The 26,478-nt window shown below is 39.2% G+C and overlaps 1 protein-coding gene across 3 annotated transcripts in view; it reads left to right on the top strand.

The window, feature by feature from the left end:
- The window catches only part of ATP10B (ATPase phospholipid transporting 10B (putative)), a 60,629-nt gene that overhangs the window by 13,822 nt on the left and 20,329 nt on the right, over positions 1 to 26,478 (top strand). For all 3 annotated transcript variants that reach the window (XM_032124988.1, XM_032124987.1, XM_032124989.1), the window contains exons 3-13: positions 2,373 to 2,458; positions 5,730 to 5,836; positions 9,072 to 9,203; positions 13,203 to 13,330; positions 14,454 to 14,706; positions 15,582 to 15,817; positions 19,129 to 19,308; positions 19,862 to 20,447; positions 20,960 to 21,066; positions 21,769 to 21,895; positions 23,362 to 23,546. In XM_032124988.1, coding sequence (XP_031980879.1) covers positions 2,373 to 2,458; positions 5,730 to 5,836; positions 9,072 to 9,203; positions 13,203 to 13,330; positions 14,454 to 14,706; positions 15,582 to 15,817; positions 19,129 to 19,308; positions 19,862 to 20,447; positions 20,960 to 21,066; positions 21,769 to 21,895; positions 23,362 to 23,546 — 2,127 coding nt within the window. The remainder of the gene's footprint in view (positions 1 to 2,372; positions 2,459 to 5,729; positions 5,837 to 9,071; positions 9,204 to 13,202; positions 13,331 to 14,453; positions 14,707 to 15,581; positions 15,818 to 19,128; positions 19,309 to 19,861; positions 20,448 to 20,959; positions 21,067 to 21,768; positions 21,896 to 23,361; positions 23,547 to 26,478) is intronic.

Genomic DNA, 26,478 nt, shown 5'->3' with positions numbered 1-26,478 from the left:
GCTCTACCATTACACAAAATGCAAACTTTTGCCTCAGTTGTTCGTAATATGAGGAAGTCTTCCTTCACATCAGAAAATACCCACGTGCTAAATTATGCCCCAGACTGCCTATTCATGGTAATTTTCTTTAGACTTTGAGCTGTTATTGAGATAAACTGTATGCCTGGGAGTGTCCATACTTAAGAACTCCTGTTACATTAGCAGAGTGGAATGCAGTTCTGGCCATGGTGACAGCCACTGTTCGGGAAGGTCAGAGCTGATACAGCCACCTGTATCACCCTGTTATTGTAGTATGTTTGTGTAAACAGTGCATTGGATAAAAAAACCCAGCTCATGAAATATCACACATGCAGATTTTAGTGTGCCAAATTCTTCCTTGTTCTTTGAGCTTTGCTTAGTCCTGTGATTTATGAACTGCATAAAACCCCCTCAGATATGTCTGTCTATAAAGTGACTCTTTAAACAGGGAGGAAATACATATGAACTGAGGCTAGTTCTTCAGTTTAGGATGCAGGAAAGGTGGAGAGAGACTATTTACAAGAGCATGGAGGGACAGGACAAGGGGGAATGGTTTCAAACTGACAGAGAGTAAGTTTAAATGAGATATTAGGAAGAAGATCTTCCCTTTGAGGGGGGTGAAGCCCTGATGCAGGTTGCCCAGAGAAGTTTTGGGGGCCCCATTCCTGGAAGTGTCTAAGGCCTAGTTAAATGGAGCTTGGAACAACCTGGTCTAGTGGAAGGTGTCCCTGCCCATGGGAGGGGTTGTAACAAGATGATCTTTAAGGTCCCTTCCAACCCAAACCATTCTCTGATTCTGTGATATGCTTAGGAATATTGAATACAACTATCTGTAAAAGACAGAGAAAGGATTATTATTTTTTTCCTTTTATGACATTTTTAATTTGGATTTTAAAACACAAAATTCTTGTCACCAAAAGAGAAAAAATTAGAGAGAAGAATCATTCTTCCATACCCCTGTCTATCTAGAAGCCTACTACTTTTCTTTCTTAGCAATGAACATTCCAGGTGACTTTTGTGACTTTTGTATCTTCCTGTTCTCCTGTTGTACAAATACTTCTGGCAAAACCAAGTATGAACTGATTTGCCTGTTAAGTTCACTGAGTTGAACAAGATTCAGCAGAGGTGAAAATTCTCTCTTAACAGGCATTCTAAAAATACTCAGCCACAAGGATCAGAAGGTATACAAAATGCCCTTATATTCCTGAAGCTTGTATATTTCCTCCAACAATTTTTTATCTATGCTCTACTTTTTTGTACTTATGTATATATATATAGTATAAAAAAAAAGAATATATGTTTCATTTACGAAAAAAAGAACAAGAGAGAGAAAATAATGTAAACATTAAAGCACAGTGCTTGTATTAGAAAAAGGTAGGGAGGCCCAGCAGCAGACTTTATTTCCAGCTTTCCCAACAGAGGATTTTATATTAAGTGAGCTTCAGTTCTTTTAAAAATTCTGTGGCACAGCAATAATTATCATCTTTCACATTTCTCACATCCCATTTTTATTACATTTTCTTAATCAAAGATCAAAGTTCTGTGTATTTTTCAGTTAAGACTAAATCACCACTTATGGCAGTCAGGTACCTCTCGTGCTGACTGCTTTCTGGACCGCTTCATGTAGTCCAAACCCCAAGCCATTTCCCTGAACACTGGGGAACTCAAATAAAATCATGCTCAACTCCAAACTCTGTATGAGTGAGCCCTTAGCCTGAAAAGCTTTGTCTCATTTTGTCTCTCCAAGCAGTGTGAGCTTATTCTTCTGCCTTCCCCCTTCTGGATTTGTTTGTTCATTTTAGTGTTGGGTGGTGGGGTTTTATGCTTAGTCTTGCTTTTCATTTTATTTGATTATGATACATTCATTCAAATGTGTGGTCTCTTTATGATTATACCATCCTGGCCAGTAACATAAGTCTTCTAGCATAATCAAAAATCCTGTTAAATCTTGAAATTCTTTACATTTGAGCTTGCTCTTGGTTGACTACTCTTTTTCTAAGTAATCTGAATATTTCATAGAATCATAGAATCCCATAATGGTTTGGATTGGAAGGAGCCTTAAAATTCAACTCGTTCTAACCCCCGGTCATGGGCAGAAACACCTTCCACTAGATCAGGTTGCCCAGAGCCCTGCCCAGCCTGGCCTTGAACACTTCCAGCCAGTTGTTATTCCAAGAGGGGGAAATACTCAGCCCTTCTGAAGCTTTGCTTCAGGCTGAATGAGCAAAAATGACTTTGTCTCTCCTTCTAGGGCAAGTGCTCCAAGCCCTGGTGGTCTAAATTAAGCTTCTCTTAGTGTTTAGCATTTCAAGTACTCATTGGATTTGTCTCTCTCACTGTGTTTTCTCTTGCAGGAGACTGTGTTTGAACCCAAATTTTTCCAAAACACCATCGTCTTTGAAATGCCAAACAATGATCTCAGTAAATTCAAAGGTTACATGTAAGTACTTGTTATCCATAAATACCTTTTGGATCTGTACTTTGATATTACTCTTGGAGGAATTGGATGGAAGGAACATATTTTGAGGAAATTGATGGTCGCTATTATCTATTCCCAGATTCAGAAGTCAACATAAGATGTAGACTTGGACTCCGTTTCATGGCAAGGTAGAACCAAGGCTTGGCATTGTATTAGCAGTTGTTTCATACAAATTATTTTCACAAAACTCCAGCTCTCTTCAAAACTTAGACATAAGCTCATTTACGTTTGACCTGATAGTTAGACTAAGCTAGATTTTAGATAAATCCTTCTAATTGTTTAAAGGTATCCAGCTGCATGGCTCTAGTTTCTTCACATTTACAGACAAAATTCGGAGGAATGTCCAAAATGAACATCCTCTGATAGAAGGCAGGTTACAGCCATCCCTCCCCCACCAGGTTCGGGAAGAAATTCCTCCTAGGAAAAGTGAAAAAACCTATTTATTTAACAAGTAAAGTGCACGCAGGCATGGGGAAAAAAATTGCTAAATAATAAAACCTCTCGCTGTGGAGAGAACATGGGTAGAGCTCAGAGTCATTTGTGGGTGTGGCTTTCTCCTCTCCGGAGCTGGGGTTCAGCGTGGGCCCCTCCAGGCTGGTGTGTAGGGTCTCCCGGATGATGTTCTGGTGTTGCTGAACAGTCCAGAAGAGAAGAAGAAGAAACTAAAGCCCCAGGCTCCATGCTTTAGCTAACAAACTAGTTAAAACCTAGCTAAAAAACAAGAGAATGCCACTCTCTTCCCTGCTGCAGAGAGCTGTGAGCTGGGAAAAGCAGGAAGATGCTTTCCTCCGCTCTGCAGCAGCCAGGAATGCAGGGGCATGTATATCTGTGTCCTTGAACACAAAGCCGCTCACTTTTTTTTCCTCCCTTTCTCTAGGACCCAGCTTAAAGACACAGAAAGGCATAGGATTCATGTCTGGCAAAGGGCAGATGATAGGGAATACAGTATCATACAGTAACCCCAGGACAGGTATCCAAGACCTAATAAACAATCCAGATTTTCTTCTTATTAGGAATGTAGAAAAAGCAAATATGCATCCAAAATACTTTTGAACCAATGCATTAGACTAGTATAAAAAAGTAGGGTGGGTTTCTTTTTTGTCTTTCTTCATTAAATAATTCTGGCACAGGCATAACAGCAAATTCATCAGATTTAACCCTATTCATGAATTATAAGGTAAATTTCTATGTCATGGCTCATGTCCTAAAATTCTCTTACCCTCCAATACAGAGCAGCCTGTCCCAAGGCCCTCTTCAGAGTGGTCATCAGTCCATGCTGATTCCCACACAACAGTAGAGAATTGTCCAAAATACCTACTGCCCCAGACCAAATGCATGTCCCATTATTATGCAAATAATTTAACTGCATGAATGTGCCAGAATACTCATCCATGCCCCAGCTTTGCTAAGTTTACCAATAGATAAACTAGGAGTTAATGACTCTGCAAGAAACTGTGAGTGTTGTATCTGGAAGAGCTGCAAAATGGCTGGATCTCTGATGGAGTAAACCAGAGTTCTCTCCCATTAGCACGGGACTGTGTCTAATCTGGTTTTGAGGTTGTGCCCTGTAAGAATGGTGCCTCTAATAGCAATGCCATTTCTCCTTTGCTGCAACATCTTACAAGGGGAAAAGAGGTCAAGTTTGTATTGATTGCTGGCTATGGTTGTTGGCTTCAGGGTATAATCTAAATTGAAGCTATTCTTCCAATTAGCCTGCTGTAATACAGCAAAGAGCACTGAGATTATAGAAATGTAGGAGATACGTCACAAGAAAACACACACAAATACACACCCTTAGGACCCAGGAGTGACTTCAAAATATTCAACTTTCAACTGAAAGTCTGTAACAGAAATATCTTTGGTGAATGCCTATGATCTCACCTGCTTGATGGAACACTTAGAATTAGATGCCCTTCTCTTCCCACTTCAGGGATAGAAGAACTAATTTTCTGGGGAAAATTACTTGCTAAGAGTTAGTGGAGTTTCTGTCTTTGGTCTGCTGAGATTTGAGTTATTTTGTAAACACAAATTACTTGGAGCAGGCTACCTTTTTCTCCAAGAACCCTTAATAACTTATTAAGGCTCTATTGCCTTGCTATAAAATGTCAGGATTACTCTCTGCTAAAAATGATAGGAGATAACTTAGTGACATCCATCTCACATGTCGAATCACAGAAAATTCTGTTCAAGGGGATGCAAGAAGGCTTCTATTAAATGAGTTCCCCATGGCTGAATTTAGATTCCAAGAAAAACAGATTTCTGGCATTATGTTTTTACAATTCCACCATCTGCAGATTGTTGGCACCTGCACCTTTTCCCTTGTCCAGTTCAAGTCATGTAATCATGTGCAGCTGCACTTAGACATAGGACTGTACTTAGCCCTGATATAACACCTAGCCTTGCCCTTCGTTTGAGAGTTGTGACTGTTTACTGGTAAATGAAATGCAAAATATCAAATAGAAAGTAGAGAGAGATGATTATACTAGGAAAAAAACTCTTTTCCCACCCTGACATTTACAAAAAAACAAGACAAAGTATCTGAAATGGAAGCTCTCAGCTTTGGTAAGATCTCAGGAGGAACCTACCAGTGTAAAATAAAAGCTGGGGTAGGGGTAGGCGTGTGCCATTAATTTTCAGAGCCAAGTAACAAATTACCTGCCTGATGGAGCACTGACTTTATGGTTTTCATCAGTATGTTCTGCTAGCAGAAGGATCTGGTGAGTGATGGGGCACCCTTAGCCAGGATGAAAAGTCTTCTATCCAGGATGAGAATGAGGATGAGCTCCTCAGCCTAAAGACTGCTTGAGTGAACTGAAATTCACAAAGACCTTCGGTGGCTGACAGAGTGACAGAGGCTCTTGCAGGGTATAGATGTATTCATCTGAACCTCTGCTCATCTTTCTAAAAAAAATGTCTCTGTAAGAAGTTGCAGAATTACCCCTGTTTTCTTTCATAAGATACTGAATCTGCCAGGTAAGTTTCCAAGTGAAAGCCAAACTTGCTTTGTATTTGCATCATGACACACACTGCGCACGTGGTCTTTAAAAGAAAGACTTAGACTTCTCTGTAACTTTTTGCTGGAGTCTTCCTTGAAACTGAAGGAATTAAAAGCAAAATAGGGCCTTCAAAGCTGCTTGATTTCAGCTTGAAACAAACATGCACAAAAAAATTTTGTTTAACGCCCCATTAGAACAGAAAAATTAATTGCTCTATTTGATTTTATTTCTTCTAGGGAGAAACCAAACCATGAACGGGTAGGTTTTAACATTGAAAACCTCTTGCTTCGTGGATGTACCATCAGAAATACTGAGGCTGCAGTAGGAATTGTTATATATGCAGGTAAGACATGCTTTTTATTTAGGTTAACTGAGAATTTCCCTGTAAATATCCCTAAAGAAATAAGTATAGTCTAATATTGTAACATAATTTCACGTTTTGTTTTAAAAACTAGTAGTGCACAGAAAAAGTATATAACTTTTTTTTAAATAACTCATTCATCTCCAAAGCCAGCAAGTCTTGCACTGGGTCTTTGGCAAGTGACCGTATCCTTGTGCATGTCAAATATCTTGTAAAAATATCCAGAGAAGTAAAAAATTGCTAAGGTGTATTTAACCCTCAGCTCTGGCTATACTAGTAATTCCATCTGTCATAAAATCTACACAGCTCCCCTAAGGGAGGTCTCACTGGCTCCTCAGGGTAGAAACAGGAGCTGCTGAAGAACTAATTAGAAAAAAAACCCCAGTCATCTGTGGATTTAATTCATCCATTCAATCTGTGCCAGTGTCAGCAGGCAGGAGGCAGTGAGGCAGCAGCTGGAGGTGACAGAAAAGGCAAGCAGCAGCACAGGTTTGTACTGACATAGACAAAGTGTGTCTGTGCAACCATGAATTTCATGCAGGACACACATGGACAAAAAAAGATGGTGTTGATGCCCAGATCAAATGCAGCAGTGCCAGGTCCAGCAGTGGGTCAGTTCATCTGTTTCTCAGCATCTTTTACCTTTGGAGTGTTACCACTGCTTTTACTTAGTGAGCATGATTTATCATTGCCTTTGCAGCTGTGACCTCTTCTGCATTGGATAGAGTGTATCAGCTACCTTCTTATTTGTAGATTAAATAAAAGTCGATTCAAACACAACAATTAATCCCATTAGCTATTATTATCTTTCCAAAAGAGTTATATTAACTGTTTTATGTCTGATCAGCAGCAAGGGGTTCAGGGTTGAGCCACCTAAGAGAAAAGAGAAGTCAAATCTTTACAAGAGTCATTTAGCTGAGATTAATCTCCACAGCCCAGAACAATTTACCTGAAAACAGACTTGTTTATTTTACTACTACACTGCACTCTAAATGTCTGTAGCTCCCATATCTTACCAAGGTAGCTTTGCTTTTGTAGGTCTTTCATTGTGTGTCTCTCTTAACACCACATGCAAGGGTGGTGCCCACCAGGCAGAGGAGGAGAGCCAGAGCCAAACTCAGCAACCTTTTTTTTTCCAAAGTAGCTACTATATAAAAATCTCAGTAGGGATCATTCCCAATATAATAGGAGTAATTTATCTTCCCTTCTCCTGTTGCTGTTCCTAATTTTCTTCTGTTTAGCTCAGATTTCTCAGTATATTCCCTTGACCACCAGCAGAGATCATAATGTGGATCTCCATTTATGTTGCTTAAGCTGCCAGTAGCAAAGGTTGGAGTTTTAAAGTTATTCCCAAGATGTGGTGGTTTTCATATGAGTAAGTCTTCAAATCAATTTCCACCTGAGTTCTTATTGTTAATGTCAGCATGAAAGTTTATTCTTTTTTTCCTAAAATTAGACTGGCTTCAGTCAGTATCACCTTCATTTCTAGGGTTCTTTGACATTGATTATACTCTGGCTTTTAATGATAGTCTGTGACCATTTCTGAACAATCAAGATCAGTCACATAATAAGATGGCACACTTTCCATTTTTGTAACTCTATTACTCCTCAAACTTTCTTTCTAATGGAAGCCTTTGTGAGGAGTACAGGCATCACTTAGTGAGATTGCTTGGTCTGTGCAGTTCTCATCTGACCCAAGGATTGTTATACTTTTCATGGCTACCCAAATTGTTCTACACAAAGCGACAGCATTAAAGCACAAAAATCTCATTACAGAGTGACAGCCAATGTAGTTTTCTCATTGTGGTTGGGACAGCAGTAAGAATTATATGCTTTTCAAATACTGAAGTACCAGAAAGAAGTTTTAGATGAGCCCATCAGCATCCAGAAATAGAGAGACAAGGTACCATTGGGGTGGTAGGTGAGGTGCTGTGTTTCATGGCATAGGGAAGTGTGAGGATTAGAGGAGAACAAAGCAGTTTATTCCTCATATTTCTGATTTTCTGTTCCTTACAAGATGATAACTGTGTTACAGAAGTATTCTTTTCCTAGTGGTAACCTAAAGTGGAAAGGAATGGTAGAACTGATATTTGGAAAGAAGCTCTTAACGATTTCTTCCTGAAATAAATTCATCAGCACTTCCTTGAGCATTTTCTGGGAGGGATTAGAGGGGTTTGGCTTGTTTTTTTTTTCAACACAAAGCATTCCATTCTGCCTGACACAAAAGAAAAGTGAGGAACAAGATTCACACAGCTGCTGGAGGAACAGAAATGCAAGCAGCAGTCCCATCCCCTTCAGTGCACTTCAGTGGTTAGAGAATTTGTTCACCAAAGGGAAGGCTTAGGGTTTGTTCTCAGTTCTGCCTATATGGGAGTGAACATACATCTCCTGCTTCACAAGCTGTACACTGAATACCTGCCTAAGTGGAACGAGTGGGTTTGTACTTACATGTTGAGTTGGAAAGGCAGGGGCACTGGTAGTATAAACTGGTCCCACTGACACAGCTCCAGGTTGTGTAAATAATTACATATTCATTGGAATAGTAAACAAGGAGCCCCAGCTCTTGAGTGAATGTCCTGAACATCAGGATGGAGAGTAATTTTCTCTGTAGTTCTCTTCTTAATTAACAATCTTTGATGTAAACCTGGAATGAATCCAGCAGGTGTGATTGAACTGCACCTAACTTACAGATTTTGGGTTAAATCACTTCCCTAGAGAAAGCTAAACGGTGGTTTGGAAAACAGTCCTTGTCACACACATCATGCACATGCACAAAAAAACTAAATACAAGTCTGCAGGGTCTGTATTTTCAGGGAAAAGGGCTGTAGAAATAAACGTGAAAGATACCATTTAATACAGCAACAGATGGTGTCCCAATATCCCAGTTGTGGAGCCACAGTTTAGATAATATTAATAGAATTGAAAAAGTAATTTCTGCTTCTTGACTTTTTACAGCACATCTCTTTTTCCATTAGAAGTATAGCAGTTCAATTCTAATTCACTAAGTTTAAGGACTGGGGATTCTTTTATTTCTCGTCAGTTTTGTCAGTACTTTACAACCAAATATTGAAAAGCTTAATATTAACGTTTTTCCACTGACTTGTTGAATTTTATTTCATATACAAAATGTATCTAGTGGTTTTTAAATACTTTTAAAAAACCAAACCAAAATACAAAATATTACATAAACGTGATGATATTCATTTGTGTTTTCAAGGTCATGAAACAAAGGCCATGCTAAATAACAGCGGTCCTCGTTACAAGCGCAGCAGATTAGAGCGACGGATGAATATGGATATTTTCTTATGTGTGGGACTCCTATTTGTGATGTGCCTTGTTGGAGCTATAGGTATGAAGCACTGACAAAAATCTTTCTCCTAAATGGAGATTGTTATGAATGAATGTCTTGGTTTGAAAGACAGGTGTCTGCTAAGGAAGGCAGGAGCCTCCCTTGGAATGCCAGATGCAACCCCCTTCCCTCTAGTTATTATAATTTTGAAATCAAGGGGCTTTTAGGCAAAGATGTGGAAAATAGGAATAACAGTTATTTACTATTATATATCTATATGTGTTTAACCAGTCAAACAAACAACAATAACTATGGCAGTAACAGCAAACAATCACAAACCCAGTCCCAGCCTTCTCGGCTGTCAGGCCCTTTCCCCTTGGGTGCAGTTCCGCTCGCAGCCAGCAGGGGCGCTGGCGGCTCCCGGTGAGCAGGGCAGGTGCGATGGATCCCCCGCGGCTGCAGGGGGCGCTCCGGAGCGAGCTCGGGGAGCACGCGGCACTGGTGCCCCGGGATCCCGGGAAGGGATGGAACAAAGGCTTCACAAACCCCTGGGCAGCTGGCCCCGGTGTCCGGCTGGACCCTTGGGAACAGCAGGCTGGAACGGCAGGCACGAGCACAAATCCGGGGTGGCAGACGAGATGTATCCAAACGGGGAACCCCCCTGGAGGTCTGGGCAGGCAGGGTGAGCACGGCTACAATGTAGCGAAGGCTCAAAGCAACGGCGGGTCAGGGCGGCCACAGCCCAGCTCCCAGCGGGGTAGGGAAGGCGGGCTTTGGGATCCCGGGGCTTCTCCAGCAGAAGGAAAAGCAGCCGAAGAAAGCAGCCTCCCTCTCTGTCCAAACACCGAGACCGACTGCCCACACACCCAGGTGAAACAAAAGAGTAGCCAACTCCTTTGTTTTGAAGTATCCAGCCATTTGTTCCCCTAGCAACATGTATGGGGAAAACTCCTTTAACAGAAAAAAAAAAAACCCAGGAGAGCTCCTAAAACCCCAACAATCAATTATGTGGGTTTAAATAAGTTACTGCCTTTTGTCCAGGCCTCTGGCAGCAGGCAGTCGCATTATTGAGGTGGCCAGCACTCCAAGACCCACTCTCATTTGCAAGTTCTTTAATAATGGCTGATTCAGTCTATTATAGAATGAATTATTTATTAATAGGCACAAAACTAACAAATGTCAGACTTAAAACAGACTATTACTACACAGGAATAAGACAAATGGGAATACTAGTATTACACACGTGGGGTTAAAGGTACCATGAAATTTACAGCTAGCTAAGAAATAGTGTAAGTTAGGATCCATTGTTTCTTACCACCAAATTGTTGAAGGGGCACACATCGAAATCCTTTCCCTCAACTTCCGGAAAAGTAACCACGGAACCTATGTCCAGACTTCTGGAAGAAATCTTCTCACATGTTCCCAAGGGGTGTGTAAGAGACTTCTGCCTCTGTGATAATTCATGAGGACTTTTACAGACATAAGAACCATGTTTTTTGGTAACCGGTATTTATTTTCTTTCATCTCTTTCCACATCCGCTCTCATACAAAGATGTATACTCAGGGCTAGGGCTCAGACTCTCAGTTGCCTGGAGATGCCTGGAGCCCTTGCTGGGCTCTCTGACCCCTTGCTGGGCTATTAATCTGGCCTGAGTTATCTCTTCCAAATGCCCCAGCTATGAGAGAGAGGGAGCCACAGTGATTAAAATCAATCTTGTAGACATGAGTGAAATCTAAAGCAGAATGCTCTTGGTGTCCTTAGACCGTCCTTGTTGTTTCCAATGGATGAGTTAAAATGGCAGATCTGAGCAATTCAGATGAAGAAAACCCACTCATGGCTATAAATGTTTCAGATAAGATTCATCCCCACCATGGTATAATACATGTAAAGCAAGAGAAAGCCATTCTGTGACTTCATTGTAGGAATTGGTATTTGCCAGCTGAGATCTTCCTTCCTTCCTGAGCACTTCCTGAGGGGGTGTTTGTTCCTTGTGCATAAGAGAAAAAGTAAAATTATTTTGCTTTACTTTCATTTCAGTAGCGTCTTCCTCTAATATGTTTGGGAGTGATATTAGACAGAGACACACAATTTAGAACCTAGCTGCTCATAACTAATTCATTCAGTTTACATCCTCCATGGCTTCCTTCCTTCTCACAGCCCTTTTACATCAGGCTGTGAGATGGAATAATTGCTTATGTTCGAATAGCCTGCTTTTTTCTGGGGTCCTTGCAGGTGAACACATGAATTTAGTAACTGGTGTTAACTGACTGGAGTTTACTGGATTGCTAATCACAAAAAGATCATCTTTGCTGTGTGTGCTGCTTGCCTTCTAGCTCTTATTATAATCTGTCCCAGGCAGGCCAGAATTAATAGAATCTCATAATTCTGAGCAAAGGACCAAATTTTAACTCCACTGACTTTTACATGGGGCAATGCTTTAAAGAGAAAACAGGAGCTCCCATGAGCCCATTTTTCTTTTAATTTGTTTTGTTTTAGTGATAACTTGCTTAGTGCTACTGCTCTGATTTAATGACAGTCAAATCAAGTTTTCCTGTGCCTGCCCTGGAGGTATGGTATGTGGCATACCAGTCAGTCATCCGTGTAATACCATGAGAAGTAAGGGCCATCCAAAACAAATAAACAATTGAACTGACTTAATCACTTCTTTCATTTTACTGCTTCATGTTGCAGTGGGCCTTTTTGGCACCAAAAGGGGATTTCAGTTTGACAACTGAGCTCTGTGTGAGGGAGAGATTTTATTTTCCTTGTTTCCTGTCTGCTGTCGTGGGGATTTAGAGACTTGTCTTTGTCTGGTGTGTAGGAGCCCTTGAGAAATAAAATCCTTCAATTTAAGGTTTAAAGAATTCTCAGATGAAAAAATCTGCATTTAAAAAATAATTTATCTGCTCAGCTTAAAAGAAATCAAGTGAAACATGTAGAACAGTAAAAAGTCCATTAGCTTTCATCCAACCAAAATGTCCAGAGGCTTTACCATGACTTTGTGCTTTGCAGCCTTGTCTGAATGTAGGGTTCGAGGAAGAAGTATCACTGGTGGATCAGTTATCAGGATTGTTTTTGCACACTGTGATAAATTGGGGTAAGAAGTGGCTTGTAGAGCAGATTTGTCCTTATTCAGATGTGACTGTGGTCTGAAGCAGCCAGAGACCATTGCCAAAATAATTTCAATATTTTTGGCAGCATTTTAATAGGCAGATGCTGCAAAACAACTGCTAGGTTCACTGGTGCTAATGAAAGTTTTATTGGAGCTGGATATGCAATGTGGACTGATAGAGGTTTTTGGCATCTGGACAAATGATGCAACAAGGGGAACCAAGTTGTTGCCTTAGCTCCGTGGGAAGTTTCTGATGCTGTAAATTTAATAATGTCCTTGAGAAAAGTTTATTTCAATAAGGACAGTATGGAAAGTGGTAAAACAATTGTGATGGGATGTTGTTAAGTCCTGGAACAGAGGCTTTGTTGTAACAGTGCAATAATATCTACTGGTGTTTAAAACACAGAGGAAGAAACAGTTTGGGATATGATTTAATTGAAGGAATGTAAAGATGAGTTGCCCAGACTGAATTTAGGGGGTTTGTCAACTCTTAACAAAGACAGATTGAAATCAAGAATGGCCAGGGAGAATAAGAAATATTTTAGTTTGCCTATATACAAAGGTTCTAAGTTTTATTTCTGTAACAGGAAAGAGAGTCTTCAGCACTGAGGATTTTTATGGGTAGGTGATAGAGATGGAGTCTTCCAGCAGGGAAGCGTAGAATGAGAAAAGATCTGTGCAGAGTTAAGAGCCATAGAGAACACCTGCTGAAGCAGAGATGAATTAAAACATCCCTGAATATTTATTTCTCACTAGCGTATCAATTATGTGCATGTGCTACACAGATCTGCAGGTGCTTTGCATTCTCCAAAATATTTGCAGCATTGCTTGGGGAGCATTGTTTTGGAAATGCTCTCTCTGTTTTAGTCCATATCTGCACATTTCAGAAGCTTTGTCACTTGCTTCACTGCTCAGCCGATTTCAATCTCGTATCTCATTCCTACAGCGCATGGCATTTGGACAGGAAACTTTTGGGAGCACCCGCCTTATGATGTCCCAGATGGGAATGGCAATTTTGTGTCTCCAGTTCTTGCTGGTTTCTACATGTTCCTGACAATGATAATCCTGTTGCAGGTAAAAGACAAAAACCTCTCTGTTACCTCCAAGGAAGAAGCTACTCAAATTTGAATATAATCACTAATGAACAATCAATATCAACTAATAGCTGCGCAGTGCCTTCTTAATTCTATTTGAAAATATTGCTAGGAGTGTTTCAAATCATCCAGGTGTGAAATAGTTTATTTTTTTTTTCTTTCTAACTGCAGATTTTTTTTCTTGCTATTGAAACTGCACACGGCTATAAATAGGAAACACACGTATAATATCTTTAACTCAGAATATCTAGCAGATGCAATAAAGAGGATGTTTACATCCAAATGTCAGCTTTTTTTTTCTGCCTATATCCAGAATTCCAAACTAAGGATGCCACTTAACATCTCAGAAAAACAGTGAAACAAAAATTTCCAGTTTGTCAGTGGGGAATAATAACTAGGTATGGTTCATCTAGTCTAGGAAAGAAGCTAAATTGGAAGTAGGATACTTGTATATCTGAGTGTGATTAAGTCTAATTGGGAAAGAATATTTTATTGGGTGAGGAAAAGAATTACATTTACTTTTCAGATTTCTTGATGTCACTGCTGACATTTACATGGACAGAATTTCTTTAATATGAACAAAATCTGAATATACTTTCAGAGCTGCTCAGGGATTCCTTGGGGGATTATACTTCATTACTGAAACAGAATATCTGTGCATCTAAATAAATCATTATTATTTCAGGGCAAGGAAGATCGTGGGTGGAAGATCTTGTGTGCAAAGTAATGGTTTATGAAACTTTTCTACACTAAGAGTTAGTCTGTTTTAGTCCATCCTTTCAGAGTTTCAGAAGGGTAAGAACAAGCATGATCCTATGTCCAGAAAATGTGCTTTGTAAGGGCATCCTCTGAAAGACCCATCTTTGAATTTGGTACTCTAGGAGTTTTGTCTTAAGTTTGCCACTTATTATCCCTGTTTCTCCATTGCTATTGTGTGCAGGATTTTTTTTTTCTTCCCTGAGTTATTATTCATCAGTACTATAATATGTCTCTAGGAAGAACTGTTTCTTTGGAAATCATTAGTATGCCTATGCCAGGACACTGCTGGTAGAAAGCAGCAAAATTTTTATCACTGCTCACTGAGAATTTAAACTCTCTTTCAGATTTTAATCCCTATTTCTCTTTATGTGTCAATTGAGTTGGTCAAATTGGTCCAAGTCTTCTTAATTCACAATGACATTGACCTATATGATGAAGAAGCAGATTTGCCCATCCAGTGCCGTGCCCTCACTATTACTGAAGACCTCGGACAAATCCAGTATATCTTCTCAGACAAAACTGGGACACTAACAGAAAACAAAATGGTATTCCGACGCTGTACTGTTGATGGAATTGAGTTTTCCCATCAGGAAAATGGTGAGAGACACTTTTATATAATTGCTGTTTTTGTCTGAGCAATTAAATGTTATTAATTTAAATATTAAACCTACTGAGCCCTCTGATTGAATGTAGACCTTTGTGGATTAGTCACTATTTTGTGAGTGATTGCTGATACAGAGATTCACAAAAGTGAAGGCATTTTAAATGATTCAGAAGTCATATGGGAAAGGTTTTCCAGATCCTTCTGCAGGCACCTCCAGGATTTACCCTGCATTCAGTATCCACTAGAGCACATCAAAAGAACATTTTCTCTTTCATTTCTAAGTGAACACTGGACAACCTTTTATAAGCTCACAAACTGATATTAGTTAGTATTTAAACTCAGTGGGTCCAAAAGTAATTACCATACACTTCCGTGTGGTATGAAAAATACAGGCACCCTTTCCTGAAAGTGGATTCTGGCTGCAGTCCAGATCTGAAGGATCTTGGCAATTGGTGTTCTGAATTCAGGAGGTTGACTCAGGCCCCTCCTTCATCATTACTTTCATGCTCTATGTAGTGGAAAGGATCCTGTTAAGATGGCAAGCAGCTGCCAGAGAGATGTTTGTGTTCTGTGGCAGAAAATATTAGCAAATTTGTGAATTACCGTATTTCACTCTCCTATTCCAAATGCAAAAAGCAGCTGAAGAGACAAAACATTTAGAGAAGCCCATAAAACTGACTGATCACTTTGAAAACACATTTTCTTGCAATAATAACAGTAGCAGTTGCCAGAAACTGCAGTGGACAGTGAAATTTTTCTGGTGCTAAAACATTTTGGCTTTAGTTTAGTTTGTTTCAGGTTTTTTAACTGATCAAGGAATTCCTCCTAAACAATGGAAATGAGGTAAGGTTGCATTTTTCTTTCACAGCCAGGCGCCTGAAAACACACAAAGAGTTGGATTTAGACAATGAAGATTTTGCAAAACTTCAACATTTCACTCTTCCTCCCATGAATCTTGAGAAACCAGCCACTTATAAGCACAATAGCATGAGAACTTTGAGGAGGTGCCAGAGCGCCCGGGCACGTTTTCAGGGGCACACAAGGAACAGGTCAGTCGGTCGACGTGACAGCAACCAGTCTCAAGTGGCTTTCAGCAGCACCATTGTGAGTACCAACAGACTGAGCTAACACCTTTTAAGTTATGCCTTCTATTGCATTTTGTGTTGGAGAAATCCAAGCCTTTTCAGAGCTAAGAGAGGGAAGGGGGAGACAAAAAATCACAGTCCTCAATTGGAGCATGCAGGCCGCAGTCAAGGGGGTTCAGAATCTGTTGCAATTTAGGTCTGAAACTTCCCAAATTCACAAAGAGCCTAATTAAAGTCAGACTGTTCTGCTCTTCTTGAAAGTGTTTTAACAGACATTTTAGACAATGCTTTTGTGAACACTAAGAGAAGGTCATACACTTTCAACATTAGAATTCCAATTAAAATTAAAGGTCTTGAATATACGTACAAATCTTCATTAAAAGAAGTCTAACAAATGCAGCATTCTCAGAACTTTTTTTGCCGCAATTGTTATAAGATACTATATTACCTCATTCAATTCCACTGTCATGTAGTAGATTCTACTCAACACTCCTACTTTTCTTGGAATGTGGGTGTTCTGTCAGTTGCTATCCTAGCATTTTCCAACCCAAACCTCATGAGTTGCTGAGAACATCTCAGTGGATTCTTGAAAACACATGAGTCATGACTTCTCAGAACTTCTTGTAGGTAATGACTATTGAAAGGTGATAAAGAAATTTCTTGCCAGTGTATTTTCCAATTATATTTTTCACTGACAGGTCTTTTCTTTTTCTTCTAGAAATAACCTTTTTTTTTTTAATTCACTGTAAAGCAATATCTGAGGAGCTAGTATCAAATACCTCTTTTGTAGAAGATTCAGCTGCTTTCATGGAAATAACCAGCCTTAGTTGATCATAGGTGTCATTCTATCTGGATAAACTGTTTAACCCCCATGACACTTGTGAAGATGTAGTAAAAATGGAGCCATTTAGATATTGCACAGAACCTGCCCTGTATGATGTCCTTTACATGACATAGTACTAACCCTTTTTGCCAGCTGAGCCAATTCCCTATTAATAAAACAGAGATAATAAATTTTTTCATGTCTCTATGGTTCCTGCCCTTTGGAACTTACATCACCTTATCTGATGCATTTTTACTCTGCTACAAATCTGCAGCATCCTGAGTACCCCTGGAATACAGTGTGTTGTAAGCCTGTGTGTATGTCAGCAGACAGAGGTTTGAAAGAAAAATCCATCTTTCAACAATAGAACGTGATAGAGAATTAACATTTACTCTCTCTACCTTTAGGTGTTCTTATGAATTAAGAGAGTGACACTACATTTTTTTCTATATGTAATAGTTCAAATAAGTAGTGCCTTGCTATTACAAGCATTTAATAAAGATTTCCATTGTCCTATGGTCATCAGGTTTTCATGCCATCAAGTAGAAGAAATGCTATAAAGTTAATGAGGAAACCTTTAAACTGAATGGCACTAGACATTTTATATCAACAGTTTCACTAACAAAATTGTTAACATTTTAAATGTAAATTTAAGTGATCACCATCGTTAGTGCTTTTTTATTCAGTTTTCCTTTTTGCTTGGTTAGGGTTTTTAATATATGTTCAGGCTGAAAATTCGGGTCAGCGCTGTTTTCACTTAATGTGAAGAAGAAGATGAAAAAAAAAGTTCTGATAAATTCTGATTTGTTTTGTTTAGTTTTGTTTTTAAAACCTGTCTTGGAGGCTTCAATTAGACTGATAATTTTCAATTTCCAGAGGAAACTTTTGAGTTCAGAAAGTTGCTGCTGAAGTGAAATGCCACTGTCCTTTTTGACAAGAACTTGCAGCGGACATTGAGGATATAGGTCAAAAAGAAATTGAGTGGGACGATGACAGATAGGAGAGACTGAGATCCACATGTAATAATTTGGTGTTTGTGGTGTTCATTCTAATTGCAGCAATGCATGAAGAAATTGGATGAAAAATTGTGCAAGGTGTTGGTGAAATTCTAATCCTTCATGTTCCAAATTTATTAGAATTCCCAACATAACTGTTTGGATAGTTTTATCTGCACATATGTATTCTTCATTGGAATTGTCCTGTTAAGCTATTTGGGATTGTTCTATGTACAAAGCATAGTACTGGCACAGTCCCATTACCCACAGAACTGCTGCAGTGCAATATTGTGAAATAGTTTCTTAAAATAGGCAGCTTTAACTTTCCAGCCTCTGATTCTTTTTAGGAGACCAGAGAAGATAACAAAAAAATCAGGCTTATCCTCAGCATGTAATAGTTTGTTAGAGAAAAGACTCCATCAATACTGCAAACATTTCTTTGTATGTGAAGTAAAGAAGCATTAAAACACTAAGCCAGAAGAACCAGAGCTTTCCGCAGCAGGGAAAGTGCAAAGCCTTGTTCCAGCTTTGGATTTCAGTTGAAATCCTGCAAATGAAATACTGCAAAATGAGCAGTAGATTTATTTGCAATTATTAGGAAGAATCGCTTGTCACTTTAGCAAGCAAGAGATAGAATGTAACATACTCAGCTCAGCACAGTACAGCCAAAAAGGTGCTTGGGTGACTTCTGTTCCATGATTACGGAACTTGGGAAAACTGTGCCAGATTGAATGTGGTGAGGGTAATAGCTGAGATGAACTAGAAAGCAGCTAAATAACTTCAGCAGTTCCTTAAAGAAGGCGTGCAAAACTGTTGGCTCATGGGAAGAAGTCTTTTAAATTTGGAAGTTGTTGTTAAATATGGCCCCAAATTTATTCCAAACCAGATTTCACTAACATGAAATTTCCATTATAAGTAATATTCCCATAGCTCTACATCAAATTTAATTGTAGGGAAGTGACACTGTTAAGTAGTTTGGCTTGCAGATTTAGGTTTGATTAGAAAGAGTGTGCTACTAAAATTACAGAAACATTTCAGGAACAAGTAAATATGTATTTATTGCAGAAACTGGAGAAGAAAAGTTTGAGAGCACGTCTTTTTCTGGGAGCAAAATGAAACTACTCTGGAAACTAAAAGTGATACTGCTGTAACTAAACCATAAACACAAAATATTCTCTGTTGAAATAACTATCAGCTTCCACACTGAACTGGGAGATCCCAAGTATACATTCGTCTCCTTTAATTCAGGAGTCAGCAGTTTCAAAGTTAAGGGATGCAGCATAGATTATAAGGATTTTTAGTAGATCTCAAAAGAAATAAAATTCTGAGATCATCTTCCTTTGGAAGATGTATTTCCTTCTAATTATCTTGTTATGCAGCTTTTTGAAAGATACCTTTTTTCCATAGATGTTAAGTACAAAAGACATTTTCTAGAAGTCTGTGAAGTCACTAGTTGTTCCTTGAGGACAAGGGTAAATTAAAATAATTCTCACTAAGTAATTACTCTTCCAGGAAAAGGACGTGACTCCCGATTGCAGGCTGCTGAGGCGAGTGAGAGAAGCTGCCCTCGAGACTGAAAGTCTTTCTCCTTTTATACATACGAGGACTTCCACATCCTTTACTGACTTTTTTCTTGCCCTTGCCATTTGCAATACAGTCCTGGTCTCCACAGCTACTGAGCCAAGACAAAGGGTAATCTAAATACATGAGGAAAATGGATCATGCTTCCATTTAACAACATAGAGCAGTGTCCATCGAAAACTGAAATGGTGAAACATGGCTTGTTTGGGAGTTCTCCTCTAGTTCCTTTACCTTTTCTGTAATATCTACTACTTCCCTGCCTGTGTATCACTTTCTAGCTTGTCTTTTTATGTTTGATGAATAGCTGTGGTGACCACAGGATGGGCACTTTTTCTTTTAGCTTTTGTATTATATATGATGTAAGAAGTTTTTTGAATACACTGGGTTTTCTCTGATCTGCCAGGCAATTGACAGAACTGCAAGGGTTTGATTACATCTTTGCTTCAGGGGTAGAGATACAAATCAACATCAAATTTGGATGCTAACTCACATATGACTCCTCTATTGAGTCCTTGCACCACAGTTAAATGGCAGGAGAGGGGAAAAGGGGAAGTTGCAGTTATTATTATCATCATTTGGATGCAGAAAAGTAGAGAGAGGTTTTGAGAAGCTCTTGTAGTTCACATCTAATTATTTTTAACCTTTGTTTTTCTCATATTTCTAGGTCACAATCCCACCACCAATAAAACCTTCAGGAATCACCCTGGAGAAGATTCATCAGATATTTCAAAGGCTAAAATTAGCAAGCCTTAGTCAATCATTTTCGTCATCTCAGTCTAGTTCAGACCTCGGTGCCAGCTCCAGTGCAAAGAACACTGAGGAGCCTCTTGCTGTGCTGGAGAGTTGTGACAATGAAAATGATTGCTGTGCCAGCAGGAGAGGCCAGGAGCTCCAGGACAAGGGCAGCAAAGATATTGGTAGTGTTTCCTTGGATGAGGTTTTTAGGTCTGTGACTAAGAGTTCTCTGCCAACAGACTTTTGTTACGAGGCTGAGAGCCCAGATGAGGCAGCTCTTGTCTATGCTGCTCAGGCCTACAGCTTCACTCTCGTGTCCCGGACACCAGAACAGGTCACCGTGCAGCTGCCACAGGGCACACTCCTGACTTTCGATATCCTCTACACTTTGAGATTTGACTCAGTCAGGAAAAGGATGTCTGTAGTGGTGAGACACCCTCTAACCAAGGAGATTATTGTCTATACAAAAGGTGCTGATTCTGTTATAATGGACCTCCTGGATGACTCCGCCAAAGGTAATTAGCCAGGGAGATATTTCTGTTGTGTCTCCTAACAAAGAAGTTTGCAGTAGTCTTTTCTGCATGAAATATTGTATCTAGGTATTTGAAAAAAAAAGAATAAACTTTCTCTCATAGTATCCTTGCAGATCAGAACCAAGGTATTTATTTAACCCCAGAAGTACTTAGAATATGGAATGGGCTAATTAAAACTCACTGACAGCACTAACTCATGTGGACTCTGTACTCTGCAATAGTACTGTAATAAGGGCCGGACCATTGTTTTTCAGGTTTTCAGCAAGGGTGCTATAATACTAACAAAGAAAAACACAAGTAATGTTGTCTTAAAAGAAACAAGGATCTTTAGCAAGATTTCAGCTTCTACACAGCCAACACTTTTGAGCTATTAAAGAACTTGGTATTATATTGGAATCCACCTGTCTCTAATGCCCACTCTTTTTTAATCTTAGGCCATTAGATCGAAAATTATCTGTGCTTAAAATATGGAATCTTTTCCTTGTGCTTCACAGGTGATATTAGTGTAGAGAAGAGACTGAAAAGAATAAAAGAAAAAACACAGAAGCATCTGGACTACTATGCCCGTGATGGACTGCGAACTATGTGCATAGCTAAGAAGGTGAGAGAGCACTGGGCTCTGTACATGTCAATAGAATTACTAGAAAAATACAGTGGTTATAATTCTGCTTCAGACAACTAGCCAGATAGAGCCCATCTTTTTCTCCTTCTATTTGCCTTGTCTGGACTCTTTTTTTCGTCTTTTTCCTCAATATGAACAAATGATGGATTTTAGTCAGTCTCAAAGCATTTATTTCTGTTTCTCTTATGGTAACTCTAGCTAACCTAGTCTACAGTGCTTCCGAGCAAGAAACAAAGAGTCTGCAGAGCAGCCAACCTTTCTTTCCTTTGCTTGGCATTCAGCTTTCAAAAATCTTGATCTCAGCCTGAGTTAGTGTATCTTGGTGTATCTTACTTTCATACAGAAGTTGTCAATATGCAACAAATAGGTCATATTCAAGCTTTGGAGAAATGTAAATCAACCCTCAGAAACTGTGCTCTCAGCTAAGCAAGAATTGTGCGAGCAAGAGTTTTTCTAGGTCATATTTTTGATCTCTGCTGTAGGTCATTTGTACAAACTACTTGTTCTTGCAGTTTTCTTTTGGAAAATTTGTGTTAAAGATGACACAGTACTTTTTTACCAATAAGTAAAGTTACTTAAGTTTACCAGTTTGGATAGGAGTTAAGGCTCTGTGATCCAGAATGTTGGCATTCCTCTCTTATTTAAATTTCAAATAAGAGCTGTTTAAATTGTGTTATGCAGGTCTTGAATGAAGATGACTTTCAAAAATGGGCCAATTTTCGTCGGGAGGCAGAAGCGGCAGTTGATAACAGAGAGGAGTTGTTAATAGAGACAGCAGAGCATCTGGAGACCAAACTCAACCTGCTGGGTAGCTAAAAATGAGAGTTGTCATTGTGTGAAGTATCACTTCCTCTCCATGTTGGCAATAAGACAGACAACAGTGTTGTAGTCTATATCTAAAACACTTCCTCTGCAGTTTGGAAATCTCCAGGCTAGGGATGTAAAATCCAATTACAGTGTCTACACAAGTTCTCATACATTTTGGGCAGCAGTAACTTTGAAAAAGTGTACTGAAACTATTTTGTGCCCCGAGCAAAGAACATATACATCAGTTGTTACTGTGGCTCAGCTAACACAGTAGATAATGAAGGTGCTACAATTTAATTGTGCATCCATGTTCTTGGATAAACCTATAAAATACTATAAATTAGCTTCAGTTTTGAGCACAAATTCCAAGGGAATTTTTGTAATTGAACTGTATTATAAAACCCAGTAACTTAAACATGTAGACATTTTGCTACTGAGTTCCTGCTGTTGTTGCATTGTTGTGCTTGCTTTGTGCACTTCGTAAAAGGATGTTTAGTATTAAAACTTACGTTGATTGACATTTTTGCATCATTCATCACCATCATATCTAACATCATTCTGTTAAATTATGGAGCATTCAGTGCTTTCTGTTCTATTCTGTTTCCAAACATTTGTTCTTTAAGACTTTGATTTCTGGAGTTGTCTCAGTCTCATTTTTCCCTGAATTCAGTTTGTGCCTATACTTCATTATCCTGAATTTCTGTGATTGCAGGATATCAGCATTGTGGCTTCTCATAATCTCGGCAGTGATTTTAAAAATTAGAGCAATAATAGTAAATGCCATATGGAGAACACATAAGTGGTAACATAGATCTTGTCAGAATCTGTTACCTTTGCCAATTATTAAGGCTCTATGTGCCCTCACAATTTAATTTCCAAAAAGTGTTCCCTTAAATCGATCTCTATCTTTAATGTACAACAGTTACAGCATCTTCAAACTGACCTCTAGTGGAAGGGGTAAGTATTGTAATGTTCAGATGGTGACTTACCAACATCATCAGGATGAGTGTTGGCATCTAAGTCTGTGCATTTTCAAAAAGAAAATGTACTCTCCTTTTTCTTCTGCATTTGACAACTGAAGCATCTGAATTTACAATAGGGACAGCATGCATTTAAACAGTCAAAGTTCATCATTTCTGGTTGCTTTGATGGGACTTAATGCAGTATTTCTAAAACGCATATGGTGTGAGTCTTCTGCCAGCACATTGTCATTTTGGATTATTAGGAAGAAATGAAATGCATTGCAAAGAGCAAAATTAAGATTGTTAGACTTGATTGTTGACACATTCAGACCTTAATCTAAATGCAGATCATGTGCCTGTGTTTATTTGCTGGTCAACCTTGGCTCAATTCTCGGTAAGTTCAAGAGCATGATCATCAAGCAAAGAGCTTTTTTTTAAGCAAGAAAATAGCAACTTGATTTTCAAGAAAAATAAAATTATTTCTCTTCTTTTCCTGTTTGCCCAGGAGCAACAGGGATAGAAGATCGCCTGCAAGATGGTGTACCTGACACTATTGTGGCTCTCCGAGAAGCTGGGATAAAAATTTGGGTGTTGACAGGAGACAAACAGGAGACAGCAGTGAATATTGCATACTCCTGTAAACTTCTGAACCAAAGGGACACTGTCTTCACCATTAACACTGAAAATAAAGTGAGTAAAGAAAGACAAAATGCAGAGAATTTGCTATCTTGCCCTTTCTTTGTGTCTTGCAGTTTGGCATTCCTTTGCTTTAGATCTCACTCAACAATGAACAGTCAAAAAACTCCACATAGCATTAGGCCAGAAACTCTGCAGACCACACATAATATGGTGAATTGAAATATAAGGCACTTATGTAGTGTTTCATTCAATTAGAATACTCTGATTTTTCCTAATGAAAATATTCTTCTTAAAAATTACCTGAATTGCTAGGTATTACCTGAATTAGTAGCTTTAGGAAGAAAATAATATGCAATTTAAGTGCCTAATTCCTTAATAACATGGATATCTGGATTTCCACCTTACAATGGAAATTTCAGTTTAACCCTAGGTGATATCTTTCACAAGACATTTGGAAAATGCTGTATGAGTCAGCTGAGAAAAAGTATGAAGTTACAGATTTAAGTAAATTCAGAACTTTCTAATTGCATTTTCCCTAACAGGATTAGACTTAATCAGAAATTTATTAGCAAAAAATTTAATCCAGTATCTTTGTTCAAGCAGGGGCCAGTTAAAAACGCAGTCACTTTCTTGATATTCTATGGTGGCAAACATATTTGCTGATGTGCACAAATATTTTGTCTATTTCCATGGGCAACAAGAAGGGCAGGCTGTAGGTGAAGCAAACATAGTCCAAAATGAGGATAATCACCTCAAGGGCAGGTCTTACAGCTCCTGTGAGTCACTAAAACACAGTGAGCAAACTGTGGTGCAATCTATGGCTATTTCTGACAACATCTGTACAGAAGAGAGAAAATAGAGTCCTAACTTCCAAAGAGGGTAAATGCCATTATGGATGGTGAAAGTAAAAGGCTTTAAACAAACCAATTTGGCTTTTGCTGGATGTGGAGCAATATAAGCAAGGTACCTGGAAAATTATGCCTTAATGCCAGAAAGTGAAATGGCCATCACTATGCACAGCCTCACACCTCATCCCATCAGACATCCGGCCGGGACAGATTGCCTTGTGGATGGATTATGGGGACACCATGTACAGACATGGTGAAACCAAACCCATTTGCTAAGGAAGGTCAGCCCTGACCAATTCTAAACACAAAATGATCTAAAATTCCAGCTTTGATGCCCTTTTTGCATTTTCTTGCTGGTGACATCCTACTTCCTATAGAGACCTGAAAGCCCCCTGAGGTGCCCCCAGAGCAGCTGCTGCCTTTTCCCTGCTCTTTTTTTGGCAGCATCATTCATGGCCCTCACTCAGCAGGAATAGGAGGCACAGTGAGTTCAGCTCTTCCAACAGTTGGCACAAGGCTGTGGAGGGCAGGCAGGGCTTCCTTGTGTGACCAGACAAGTCACCCATCTGGATTGTCTCAGCTTTTCCCCCCAGAGAACCAGGGTTTCCAATACAAGCTTGCTTTTCTCAATAAAGCTATTGTGAAGATTAATTAAATATTGTTAAAATACTGACTGTTTGCTTTATGGTAGACAATTGCATAGAACAGTGAGATGGCCTACTTTCTAACTGCTTTTCTTGCAGCAAGTAGCTCTCCAAATGAGAATATTTTATTCTATGCAAATAGCTGTCTCTTTTAATGTCACGGAAATAGAGAAACACGCAATGATGATACGGAATCTGGCATGGAAAACATTCCTTGCTTCAATGTATAATTTCATTTGAAATGCATATCTGCTTTAATCAGAACCAGAATGAATACATTTAGGATGGAAATTAGAAGGTGGTTTCTGCCAGAGCATAGATGCTACAGGCAGGACCACCCTGGCTCCTGGAAGTGCTGGCACAACTGCTTACCTACAGCAGCCTCTGTGGCCCTAGATCCAGTCTCAGGAGCAACCTGTATACACACAGGGACTCGTGGGAAACCCCATGGTTCAAGGAATACTGGAGTTTCTCCACAATAAGGTTTAGTTCCCTCCCTTTCAAAACGAAAACAAAGACAAACTTCTGAAACAAGCTCCCAATAGCAGCAGTGAGGAACACAAGTAATATATACAAAGTACTTAACCTGTTAATTTTGCCAGTTAGGTCTTGAAGTGACTTCAGTGTGAAGGGCCTCTGTTTACCCCCTGAGACCAGCAGGCTATTCAAACACTGAGAATGAAATATCTTCCAGGAAGATGCAACGTAAATAGGTAGCTTGGCTGATTTGTTTCAAAAGGCAAGTCAAGGCAAACCAAGAATTTCCACTACTGTTTTTAGTTTATTTGCAGAAGGATGATGTTTCTTCAATATTTTTAGGGGATTTAAATGTGCGGGCTAGATGCAGGTTTTTATTAGATGTCAGAGGCACATTTGATTCCAGAACCTCCCACTTAAGTGTAATTTAAATCTTGCAAACATCCTACACATGTACCTTATGCTACATAAAGTGAAAATAGCATTGTAAAGCTGAATCATCACTCAATAAAGCTGACAGAAAAGGCAGAAAAAGGAGTGATTAGCTCCTCAGATATTCATGGCCATGCCACAGAAGGAGGATTTTGAGTATTAAGAGGGAGCAAAATATCTTTGATATAATTTTGGGTTTTCTCTGATAGTGATGTGCCAATTTAGGAGATCTGAATGGGAGAGGTAAGAGTGTTCCCCTTAAGTCTGTTTCTATCTACTACCAAGTCAATTCCAGTTGTTGGCATATAAAAGGGAATTTGATCCAAAATTAAGCAGATTTGCTATGACAGAAGGACTTTCTCTTTGAGGCACAGCCCTGGAAAACATGAAGTTTAACTTCTATTCCTAATTGTGACGCATGCCTGATATGTGACTTAGGGAAGGCCACATTCTGAAAGTTACTGGATAATTTTGAACTTCTTGTTTCTCTTACCACAGTTTATTTCTCAAGGAAGCCAATGCTGCAATATCTCACATCATTCATATCAGAACTAGATTTTTCAATAGCCTTAAAAGAAAAAT

The sequence above is a fragment of the Corvus moneduloides genome, chromosome 15, assembly GCF_009650955.1.
Source record: "Corvus moneduloides isolate bCorMon1 chromosome 15, bCorMon1.pri, whole genome shotgun sequence".
In the NCBI taxonomy this organism is placed as follows: domain Eukaryota; kingdom Metazoa; phylum Chordata; class Aves; order Passeriformes; family Corvidae; genus Corvus; species Corvus moneduloides.
This window is presented reverse-complemented; position numbering and strand designations above follow the sequence as displayed.